At 36.9% G+C, this 13108-nt stretch overlaps 1 protein-coding gene across 1 annotated transcript in view; it reads right to left on the reverse strand.

The window, feature by feature from the left end:
* Positions 1 to 13108, reverse strand: part of LOC122804989 (mitochondrial chaperone BCS1) — a 537566-nt gene that overhangs the window by 238599 nt on the left and 285859 nt on the right. The window contains exon 5 of the mRNA XM_044075235.1: positions 11499 to 11668. Coding sequence (XP_043931170.1) covers positions 11499 to 11668 — 170 coding nt within the window. The remainder of the gene's footprint in view (positions 1 to 11498; positions 11669 to 13108) is intronic.

Here is a 13108-nt window from a genome sequence, read left to right on the forward strand (position 1 = left end):
GCTTACTGGTGATTAGCTTCTTTGGTAAGAGATAGCGGAGGAATTGTTGATGTATACAGCTTTCAAGGATTTTAGACAGGGGAGACAGGATGACTAAGGGACAGAAATTTGTAACGTCGGTAGAATTACCAGGAGGTACGTGGATAAATATGTGACATTTTCCACAAGCTAGAGAATGCCGATTCTGATATTGATTTATTAATAAGAATGCTGATTGGGTATGCTACTGTATATGCAACTAGATTTAGGTAGTCCGGTGGAAGGCTGTCAGCGGAGGAGGGACAAGATTTTAGTCGATTTAAAAGCTTTTTTATGAGAGTTACAGAAACTGGTTGGAAGGTAAAGTGGGTGTTGTTGTCTGTATGTGTATCGGAGAAGTTGCAGTTATGCAAGTTTTATGAAGGAAATGTGCTAGGGTCTAAGGCAAAGAAAGTTAGCTGTGTGGAAAGGGGTGGGTTACGTGAGTTTGAGGTTTAGTGGCTATGCATTATGAAGTATGTATTGAAATAGGTAGCTGTTTGATGAGGGGGAATGTCTGGGTATGAGCTAGGATCCTTTTTTTGTACCTGGGTTGATGACAGAGGATATGGAGGACCAGACTTTTGTAGGGTTGTTTTTATGACTGAGTATAAGATGACTCTTCAACCTCTATTAACTTGTTTCTTGACTTGGTTTCATAGGTGTTTGAATAGTTGCCAATTTTTGTCATTTTTATTCCTTTGTCAGTTAATCCATGCTTTGACTCTGTCTATAAGGAGTTTACATTGGCTGGTGAGGCATGGGGTGTGGCTGGTTTTAATTCTTTTTATATATTGTGGGGCTAAGGCATTAAGAATATTTAGAAATGCTGCACTGAAATATTCAACTGTATCCTTTAACATGAGTCTTTTTAGGCTGGACCAGTTAACTACTTTCAGGGCTTCAGTGAATGACTCCTCAGAGAAATTAGCGATTATGGGTATAGTTTTGAGCTTATGTTCCTTTGTTAGTTGTGTAATACTCCTGTGGGTATAAGCTGTCAGGTGGTCACTTACTGTATCAGGCAGGGTACATGAGGAAGTAAAATTAGATTGATTGGTAACCAGAAACCAATCCAGGATAGTTATTTTTGACATATCTTGCTGGTGTATTAAGTTGAGTGACTCCAAAGAGGTTCATGCTATTGATTGCTGAATTTGCATTGATGTATGGCGGAGAAAGACGGTTTGCTTATTATGGTATTTTAGAAGAGATGGGTAGAAGTATTACCTTGACATTGGAACTGACATTTTTTAGTATTTTGGAGTTACAACAGTGGAATGGAGTTATGGGAAATAAGTTTGAATAGATTTTTCAGCAGCTAGCTGGAAGATGGCTGATAGGTGAGGATGAAGTAATGGTTGAGGTGTGCTTATTTATTATTTCTACTGGTGGGGATGTTAGGAATGAGAGCTGGAGGATAAATAAGGTAATACAGCAGAGAAACAGCCTGGTTAGGATTGTAAAAATCTTGCAGTATGGAAAGGTAATGTGAGGTAATGAACAGTGATGATAGTGCAGAGAATAGGTAGGTTTTGATGGGGAGGGAGCAGAGTCAGATTTGAAACGGAATTTAGAACAGAAGTGGGTAAAGATGGTATAACAAGAACTATTTGTGACTGGACAGTGCAATTAGGTACAGGATAGGAAATGGAATAAACAAGATAGATGCAGTGGGGGTGGGTGGGAATTGTGGGTAGGGGAGGGGAGCGGCGTGAAGCCAGAGCATAGTGAGGGCTGAAAGGAGTGGGTCAGCCCACTTTGGAGTAAGTACCAGGAAAACAATTTGTAAAACTGCAGCAAGACAGTAAGACAAGTCCTGATAACTTTAAAGACAGTAACACAAGCTACAAGTTTGCTGTTAATATACCCCTAAGTTAACTGTAAAAGGAAGTATTGCAGTGACTTTGGTTTGAAATGAGGCTATAGTAGCTTCAGTAAAAATGAGATGATGGAAGGACCACTGCAGAAACAAATGAGATGAGGGGAGGACTAATCAGGTACGTCAATGGAATGCAGTTACTCCCCCCAGAGATGGAATACCACCAAAAACAAACAGTGAGGTAGAATGTTTATGGATACAAAGGCAAGGTCTTTGAACTCTAAATATTTGATGTGAATCACAGCATTTAATTTCACTGTTGTGGGTTTTTATTGCCTTTCCAGAGAAATTTTACACTGCTAGAGTAAAATATGCTAAAATGTTAATTTAGCTTCACCTTCAGCAGTGTGTGTGGGCTGTGATGTCCCCCTAGCAGATTCAAGACTACAGTACAGAACATACTGGTGCAGAAGTGTGGGAAAACAAGTTTTGTTTGATTCTTGGAAACTGCCTTACACAGATTTTAATCAAACATATTGCTTCTTTTGTACTTTTGCAACTGGAGGTGAAATTCAGCTGTAAAAGTTCTTTGGCAATATGACTATTTTAACTTTTTCAACACCAATTTTCAGACATACTATGTTCTCAATACACCTGGGACAGAGATATTAAAATAATTAGGATTGTTTGATGGCTAAACTCGGCAGATAAAGTACTATTTGTCTATACTCTGCTTTGGCCAACTTGTGTTTGGCCAACATAAGTAGTTTACTACACTTCACAGTTGTGCATTTCTGATGTATAGCCTTTAAATAGGAAAATTAGGAACTAACAGGAGATACGACTAGCTATGCAAATTTGGGATTACGAAAATGCAGGCTTCCATAGTTTACAAAGACAGATGGAAAATAAAGTAGCTAACAAGAGATATGCTTTAGTATGCAAATTTGAGATTACTAAAATGGAGGTTTACAAATTTTAGAGGGACAGGTAGAATGCCCATCTCAGCTAGTTCCCACTCTGCTACAAGACATACAGTTTGTAAATGTGACTTTTAAGCACTTTAGAATAAGCAGCTTGAGTTTTTAACATATATGAAAAATCTAGACAATGACCCAAATGTTTTCACAAACAGCACTGTCTCATATCACTAACAATTAACTGGACTAGCAAGTAACTGTGCTGTTCATAAAATACAAAACCAGGTACTACAACTGAAACCTTCAGTAGAAGCATGCAAATATATATGCTAGAGATTAGCAGCAGACAAAAAAAATATCACATAGCCAGATGGCAACACACTAACACTATAAACTTACTTGCTGTAACTGTGCTGTTCATAAAGCAGAAAATTAGGTAATTTCACTGAATCCTACAGCAAAACGTCAGTAAAAACTTAAGATATTTGCTACACATAGCAGCAGAAAGACAATGCTTAGCCACAGTTTAGTACAGTAGAAAAAAAAGGTGCTACCACTGAATCCTAGAACAAAAAGCCAGTAAAACTTATTGATATATATGCTAGACATCAATAGCAGAAAGACAACAAATCTTAGCCAGTTTGTAACACTGCAGAAGCTTATTTGCAATTGTTCCTAGCACAAGGTTGAACCAGAATGAATAGACCTTTTTTTTTTTTATTTAAGAAATTCAAAAATGAAATGTGCCTTACTGTAGAGTGAAGCAGCTGGACGGAGACAAGTTCACTTCAGTTATGGGGTGGAGAAATGCTTTTGAATTTGGAGCCAGAAACGCAAAATTGTTGGAAAGCAACTGAGATGATGGGAGGGATAATCAGGTACTTCAATGGAATGCAATTACTTCCCATACACAGATGGTTTACGACCAAAAACAATTGGTGAGGTAGAATGTTTATAGATACATAGACAAGGTCTTTAAACTCTAGACACGATGCGAGTCATGTCATTTACTTTTATTTTGTGGGCTTTTATTTCCTTTCCAGGGAAACTTTACACTGCTAGAGTAAAACATGCTAAAATGCTAATTTATCTTCACCCTCAGCAATACAAGGCCTTTGGGTGTCGGTGTGGATGTCCCTCCAACAGAATCAATGCTACAGAACAGAACACACTGTAGCAGAAGTCAGGGAAAAACAATTAAGTTAAGGTTGAGTCTTGGAAACTGCCTTACATAGATTTTAACTGAAGGTATTGCTTCTTTTGTACTTTTACAACTGGAGAAAAAATTCAGACGTAGAAGTAGCTTTGATGGTGAGATTATGTTAACTTTTGCAGCAGCAATTAGCAATCATACTATGTGCTCTGTAGTTCATTTGGGTCATGTGGTACAGAAGTGATGAAGAAATGCTTTATTAAAGGCCTGGACATCATAGGGATTTATAGTAGGGATCTCTTAAGTATTAGTGACATGATAAACCAACCCATGAAAATATCTGGAGTAAGACCCATATTTATTTATAAAACTGGTAAGAATCTCAAAAGATTATTTGAACAACATACCACAGTTCCACATAAAAAAAATACTGGTGTCCTAGCAAATGTGATAACTGCTCACAGTGCAAATATACAAAATATAGAAATACTTACAGATACTAGCATTACTATACAACTTCAAGCATATTCAGTTAGATTTGCATACTGAGAACTATGGAACTAAAGTATTAGCATATATTGCCAAGTGTAGCATGTGCCCCTGCTTTTATATTGGAAAAACAGAAAGGGTTTTTAGGAAAAGAATCTACGAGCATAACTATGACTTCAATAGAGTAAGTACCAACAACAGCCTAGTTTGCCTGAATTTTAAGTTTAGCACAGTTGAGCAAGTTTTACAAGAACAAAAAGGAGGCTAATGGGAAAGCAGACTTGAATGTAGGGAATTATTGTGGCAGTTAAGATTGGATGCTACTGCTCCTCCAGGACTGAATGATTTATTTTCCATAAACCCATGTTATAAATGACAGCAATGAAGCTATGATTAAAATGTCTTTCGCACCAATGTTGGGTATTAGTAAGTACAATAATGCTATGTGATTTTCCATAAATCATAAAATATATACAATATGTACTTATTTATATTTTCTATTTGATTGGTGAGATTTTAGTTTTAATTTTCACTTCATTGTATGTTTTTATTTATATATATATATATATATATATATATATATATATATATATGTATGTCTACTTTAAAAAACATTGAAATTCATAACATTGAAACCATAACAACATTGAAAATGCAAAACACTGAAAACCCAAAACAATGAAACTTCAGAACACTGAAACTTTGCTTCATAACACTGAAAATTACAACATACATGTAAAAAACATCCCCTCCACCTATAACACAACCTAATTAAGAAACACGCTTTCTACTACATTTCTGAAGTGGGGCAAGCTCCCCTGCATCCCCATCAGGGTGGCTCTGCACCCTACACCCCCTGTAAATTAAATATACCAACTCTAAAATCGCACTACAGTGGAAAATATTTCCTAACCTCACTGCATGGTGATCACGATACAGCGAGGTTGGGAAATTAACCTTTTTCCACTGTAGTGCAATCTTGGAGTTGGTATATTTAATTTATGGGGGAGGCTTACCCCCATGCAGAAATGTAGTAGAAAGTGTGTTTGTTAGTTAGGTGTTGTTATAGGTGGAGGGGATGTTATTTACATGTTCATTGTAGTTTTCAATGTTATGAAGCACACTTTCAATGTTCTGAGTTTTCGTTGTTTTGGGATTTTAATGTTTTGGTCTCAATGTTTTGAATTTCAACATTATAAAATTTCAGTGTTTTAAAGTAGACCCATATATATATATATATATATATATATATATATATATATATATATATATATGTATATATTTTTATAGTGTGTGCGTCTATGTGTGTGTGTGTGTATATATATATATATATATATATATATATATATATATATATATATATATATATATATATACATATACATATATATATATATAAACACACACACACGTGCATATTGTATAGCACACATCAATAATATTTTTGTGATTCTGTTACACTTACATGTACATATGCATATATTTTTTACATATTTAAAGTTGAAATCTGATGGTGCCTTTAAGATAACAATTATATATTATGATAATTAACCCTTAAACAGGGAAGGTGATGACACTTCTGATGAAGTCAAAAACAATTTCTGTTGGAACAAAGTGCTTAATGTGTATGTGAAATTTTATCAAGTGCTTTGCATTACATTTTTAGAGGGTTTTTTTTATTAAATACTTCCAATTGTGTTTTTTCCATTTCACACCACTCTTTTTTTTACTGGTCATCTTGTGTGGCGTTGATCACTTTGTTATATAGTAAGTAATGTATAAAACCTGAAAAAAAATCCAGGTTCTGCAATATTTTTGTGTCAAACATTGAAAATAAAGCAGAGTAACAACAGTAAAGACAGGTCAGTTGTATAGCACACATATGCGCTGCTCTTCTGAGAAATGCTGAAAGTTTACTCATAAAAAAAAAAAAAAGTATTTGTCAAAGACAGAAACCCAATAAACACTGCTACAAGCAGAAATTCACACATAAATTACATTAAACACCTCCAGAAATAAAATATTAAAATAAATACATATTTTTAAATAAACAAAAATAGAATAATAAATCAAATAATAAAATGAGAGGAAGGGGTCCCCAAATGGGGTTTATCTGAGCAGTAAGCCAGTTCAGTACTGGATCATGTGATAAGTCAAAAGACTTTCTTCTTTGGATTGCAGAAAATGACTAAGCACTCAGTTCCTTTGATAGCTGAAGGCTTCCTCGGGATATGCTCAGCCAATCACTGTCATTGGAAATGAGAGGAAGGGGAGTCTAAGCTTTTGAAAGCTGGTCAGTGCAGAATTACATTAGCAGATAACTCAAAATGCCACAGAGGCAGTGGGAATGATGAATATCCATCAGCAAATAACATTTGCGACAGATAAAGGAGAAACACAAAATGTGATGTATAACCAAGCACAGGGAAATGTCCAGGAATGGATGGAATTCCTATAGAAATATGGAAGTTAGAAGGCAGGAAGTACTGAAAATTTGAAAGGCACTGTAACAGTGTTTTGAAAGGGGGGTGAAAATCTAAAATCTACACTGTGAGAGAAGGCAGTGATAGTAGTAGCATTATCAAAAATGAGGGCAAGGATCCTTCAAACTCTGACTCACATACATCAATTTCAATTTTAAACCATGATTATAAAGTACTGACATCTATATTAGCTAACAGAAATTCAGAAATTATAGAGATGGATCATTCTGCTCAATCATTAAATATGCTAATGATTCATCTCTTATTTGATCAACCCCAACACTATTCCATTTACAATCACCCATGTCTCTTTCTCCTCTACTGTGACCAGGATAGAATAATCTCAATTACTCCTGTATCCACCCCCCCAAAAAAAACACATTTACTTCTAGTAACCTCCCTCTAACTAGCACTGCAGTTAATACAGTCCCAGCTAACAATGCCAGAAGAGAACAACTCACCCATAACAAGTTACTGGGTGTCATAATTGATGACAAACTTAAATTTGACCAACACATCAGTGTTGTCCCAAAAACACTAAGTTAGGGCTACTTTTAAAAGGCAGGCCATACCACACTGACAACAGCAGGAAAGTTAACTGCAACACCCCTCTCATTTCCAAACTTGCTGTGTGCATCTACAGTTTCTACACACTCGATACTAATGAACAAGCTTGAATAATGATATGATAAAAATAAGTAAATTTGCATCCAACCTCCCAAGCCAAACATGTCACATGCATTCTCCTGCAAAAACAGAGCTGGGTAGAACTACCATAGTAGATATCATACACATAACTTATAAAAGCACATAAAATACTTCAGCATCTCACAAACTAACAAACCACGACTAATACACTAAATTGGTACAAACTTTAAAGGAACCTTTGATCAAAGGATCAATACCTAATAGGATCTCAAAATTTCAACAACTCAAATGGGGACACCATATACTCAGCCAACATAGCTGAGCTATGGAGCAGTATTCTTTTCATCATTAGACAAATAATCTTGCTTTCAAAGCCAACCTCAACCTATATCTAAATCACAGTAGAATCTACCACTGTTCTGACTCCCCAAAATAAAAATACTTGTTTCCACTTCTCACTTACTTTATTTACCATTTCTTCCCAACTGGATTTTGTTTAGGTTTTACTGAAGTTACAGAACTCCTCCCAAGAGAAATGTATGTATTATTGCTCTTCTATAATTTCACATACCAGCGTCAACATAGATGCTTATTACATTACTTCAGCTCCCATATATTTGATACTTTGCTGCTTTATAAAGTTGATACCTTAATACTGATAATCTCATGTATAGTAACATTCTGAAATGCACACCAAAGTCAGTACACTTCATATTTTGTACAACAGTTCCTGTTTATTCCATTTTTAATAAGTGTAATTATTTTTATACATCATCCTTTCTTGTTTATCTGTTTTGTACATGTACTGTTTTTGGAGCTTTTCTCCTCAGGCTTCTGCTGAAAATGAGATATGTAACCGAGCTGGACTTTCCTGGAAAACAAGTGCAAATAAATGTGTTTTTTTGTTTGGAGAGTAGCCAAACATCTGATGACATTAATAGAACAATGATGTTTCAAATGGATTAGATTATAAAAAGATGGTTGGCATAGCTTTCTGGGAATTCAAGAGTAGGGTAATGTATTTGCATTCCTAAATAGTATAGGAGAGTAGTAAGAAGAATGTATGATGAATAAATGTAAAAACAAAAGTGAGAGGAGTTTTTTCTGACAACTTAAGTTTAAACAGAGAGACCAGGCAAGGATGTCCTCTGCTTCGGGCTCCGCGGCAAGAAAGACTGAGGAAATGGCATTGGCTGCCTTTTTTTGTACCTGGTGTCCTGATGCCAGGCCTAAACAGAGGGCAGCCAACGTCATATACCAAGGACTTTGGTATTCTGGCTGACTGTGGGCTACTGGGAGCTGGATAACCCATTTTGTAAGGACTGTAACAGTGAAACACGATGAACATCCACTGGTGCCAAAATCCACACCAGGGACACAGCTAGCAGACAGAACACAGGGCCACTCCCATCCACCTTCAGAACCAAAGGAAATGGAAGGATTCCTATTTCAATCTGCATTGACAAGATGATCCTCATCAACTGATCTAAATTTGCCTCAGAAGGACTTTTGCAAGATCTAAAGGACAAGAAAGACAAACTGTATGGTTGCCAAGAAAGGATCCTAGACAGTTCCCTCACTGATGAGGTCTGACTTAGAAGTCTCTTGGGTGATTCATCCTGAATCACAACCGGTTACAACAACTGTGGAGCCAGTGTTTGGGAGTCAACACCAAAGCCATTTCTGAACAGGGAATTTTCAGAGCCGGAGTCTACTCTGACTCATCTGAGTGCCTTTTACTAGATTCAGACTCATTGGATGTACTCTTCTCTGGTTTTGGTACAGGGGGTTAAGACTGTGAGCTGTAGCTCCTGTGGTACAGGGTTTGATTCCATCAGCATTCATTTGTCTACTGTGTGACCTTGAGCAAGTCACTTACAAAAACATTTCTCCCAGTTTGCCCCTAAAAAGGGACAGAGTGTCCAGTGGGCCTACCTGCTTAACAAATGGGTATTATTACTATTATTATCATTATTATTAAAAGGCTTTAATTATAAGCTTGCATAAGGTCTTGGTTGGAATGTTTTTACATATGGAGCAATCCGGTATCAAATGGCCCACACCCAAGCACACTACATACAGGTCATCATACAGCTCACTGGTTTTCCTTGGGTGAGACTTTAGGTCCAAATTTTTTCATTTCCTAAAACGTTTATCCTTAGCTTTGGCCATACAGAAGGAACTGCTTCCCTCAAATAAACTTTCTGTGCAACAGAAAAAGAATAACAAAAACACTAACAAACTAGCCAAACAATGATGGTCATTCTATCTCTGACAATATCTACAGAAACTATTTGGAAGAGATATGTAACTACTTTTACCAATTATTTATTTATTTTTAAAAGAAAGGTGATGGTGAGAAAATGCCAAATTCTGAAAGCAGCAAAAGAGAAAAGAGGCTAAATGGCAAAAGTTAGCAATGAAGATCTACAGAATAATAATAAATATCAAAGGTAATAATTTAGCCATTTTAGTAAGAAATAATCGAAAAGGTGCACTTAGCTGAATGCCAAGAAGGAATCCATGTCTGTTCGTGATGGTAGCAAACAAGATCTGAGGTAACCTTAGGCACTAAAGCACAATGAGGAGAAAGAATTCTTAAAGGGGCTCGAGGTTGTAGTGCTAGTTTTGCTGGATCGGATCTAACAAGCAGCTCAAGGATCAAGAAGTCAGATAGGACAGACTTAATGAATAGGATTAGTGAAATATTAATAAGGAGTTCAAAGCAGAGCTTACGAAGGCAATCATAGAACCAGACAGGATCATCTGGTTGTAGACCTGTATGCACTATAGAAATCATGGCCAAAGGTAAGTAAATTATCTCTCAAGACCACAGCCATGCTCTTTGATACAGTTGCCAACCTAAATAAGCACTCACCCATAAACTATGCTGTGAAATGTATCTAAAGAGGATGAAATAGCACCCATTTTAAATACCTAGTAATGTTCGTGACTTCATACTTTCATTTACCCTTCACAGAGGCACATCACACAACTCCCAACTTACAGTAACATACAGCATCGGCAACCTTCTGTGACTATATCCAGAGGTGGGGAATACATTAAGGAAGGGTGTTTTTTCATAATATTTTAATAAAATAGGCCTTTCATATCATTTTTATTGCTCCTTCTCATAACTGCAAAAAGCACCAAGCACTGTGTTTGTGTTCTTTTAGCCTGTTCTCCCCAACACTGAACACCAGTGCTTTAGCCTCTCCCACGCCAAATGGATGATGTTCATCATTTGTTCATAGCGCTATACCTACACCTTAATTTCCACAGTCCTTAACTTGAAATGTTACCACAACTCTGCCTACAGCAACCTTCTAGGATGCCTTACTCCAGTGGATTCTCTCTTCCGTGTCACAAACTAATCGCAGGCAGCAAGGCCTTCTCTACGCTTAGACCCAACTCTTAATAATCTAACATACAAATATAATGGTTCTAATCAGTTTCCACTCCTTTGCATCCACACATGAAAAATTCTCAGAATGCAATCTACAAATTCTACACTGCCGCAGCATGAACTTCTAACATTTAGTTACCTGTAGCCCTATCTTCATATCTTGGGAAACCAAGTATTACGTTTTGCTAACCTAACACCACTTGGTTAATGCTTCTTCTGCACTTCCTCTGATAATGCCTACATGTTCATCACATGCCTTCCATACTATATTTACTTTTTATTGTCATTTTCACAGGCTATGCCTTAAAGTCCAGTGTGAATCAGTTCATTTACACAATCAAACAAGTAAACTTCCATTCATTTATTCTAGTTTTCATTTATTTTAAGGTTGTAAATATGCCTGGAGTAAATGGATGGTTTGGGATATAGGGTAATTATGTCTGTGTTTACATTTGTTGCATAAATTGGTTGCAAACTCATTTGAAATGCTAATCTGGACAACTCTGATACCCAGACCAACTCTATGCTGTAGAACACCTGTTAATGGCTTTGTACTTACTCTCAGCAGCCAGGTCTCTACTGACAAAAGCAGCATCGACATCCTCCAAGAGAATAATGCTCTGCTGAGGGGCAACACTGAGAAGGTGATTTAGTCGGTCATCTGAGAGGCTGCGATCACTGAGACTCATGAGACAGATACTGTACTGCAATTCCCCCGAAAGAGCTGTGCTAAAATAAAAATGTATATTTATTATACATACAACAATCAAATAATGTGCAAAGACAGTCATGTACACTACAGAAAGTCAGGCATAAAAAACTGTGCTTTATCATATGTACTGTAGGATTAATAGCTTACCTTTACAAACCTAACCCTGCATTTGTTGGTCAAAGAGTAAATTCAAATAATCACTGGCCATGATAAAATTAGCAAGAAGGATCACATTAAAATTCCATTTCATTACTACATGATCAAAGGACTTGAAATTTCAAAATTAAACACGGTAAAAGGACTGTGCTGCAGATGCATTTACAGATATGGTCATGAAATACAGTCTCCTAGGATAAATGTCCACAGTGTTAGTGCAGGAAAGAAACAGAGAAAAATAAGCATTTATCAAAGCCAGGTATTGCATTAGACTAAAACAGCAGTAAAGCAATAGCATGAGTAAAGTTTTATTGTTATTAGAATGATGTGGTTATGTTTCTAGTGAGCATAGTAAAAGGAGACGCAAAAGGAATGGAAGCTGTTTACCTGCCAAGTACTGCAGGTGAGCAGGATGTTGTACCTAGCATACAAGGACTGCAATTAAGCAGCCAGTTGCACTCAATATATAAAGAAAGGGAAGATGTTCATGTAACACTACTGCAACTAAACAGAAGGCTTACTCACCTCCCCCAGTACACAAGGAAGGGAAGCGGACTCTCAGTAAATACATGTGAAAAATAAGCTGTGCATCTAACATTGTTGTAACTGAGCAGAAGACACTGAAGCAATAGCGATGATCAGAACAGGCAAAGATAAGGTAACACTATTCACTTTGAAAGCAACCAAGAAGTAAATGCTACACATGCTTGTAAGAACAAGTTGGTAACTTCCACAGAAACAGAAGCTCCCTCTTCTACTGCAATGTTCTTCCACAATCATCATTTCTTTGGAGGTCAGCCGATCCTTACCAGGTGAAGTGATCCACAAGATGCATCACTCTAGTCAACTAAGCTGAGCCCTGGGCCTCAGGTGTGGACTTACAAGTTTAATTACAAAGAAAGCATTATGGTGTTTCAGTGATTTGAGTTAATACAAGGGTATGCCAGGATGGCTTGTGCACTGGACAAAATCAATTATAACATCACTTCTGTAACATAAGAGGATGGCCAAGTACATTAGCCAACAATGCAAAAGTTTAGGTAAACACTGTTACTCTAGGTGACACTATCTCAGCAGCTTAGCTATTGTAAGACAACTTGACACTCATAATTCCAGAACATACAGGCTGTTAACTGTTGAATTTCTGATTACTGCTACACATAGCCGGCTTTAGGCACCAGTGAACCCTGCGGTCGCTGGGGGCCCCCTGCTCCCTGGAGGCTCCCAACCACAGCAAGTTATCTTATCCTGATATTTTGCAACATGTCTGTCAAACCAACAAAAGCTAGTAGCATTCTTGT

The sequence above is a fragment of the Protopterus annectens genome, chromosome 6.part0 (genome assembly GCF_019279795.1).
Source record: "Protopterus annectens isolate FY-2018-M chromosome 6.part0, PAN1.0, whole genome shotgun sequence".
In the NCBI taxonomy this organism is placed as follows: Eukaryota; Metazoa; Chordata; order Ceratodontiformes; family Protopteridae; genus Protopterus; species Protopterus annectens.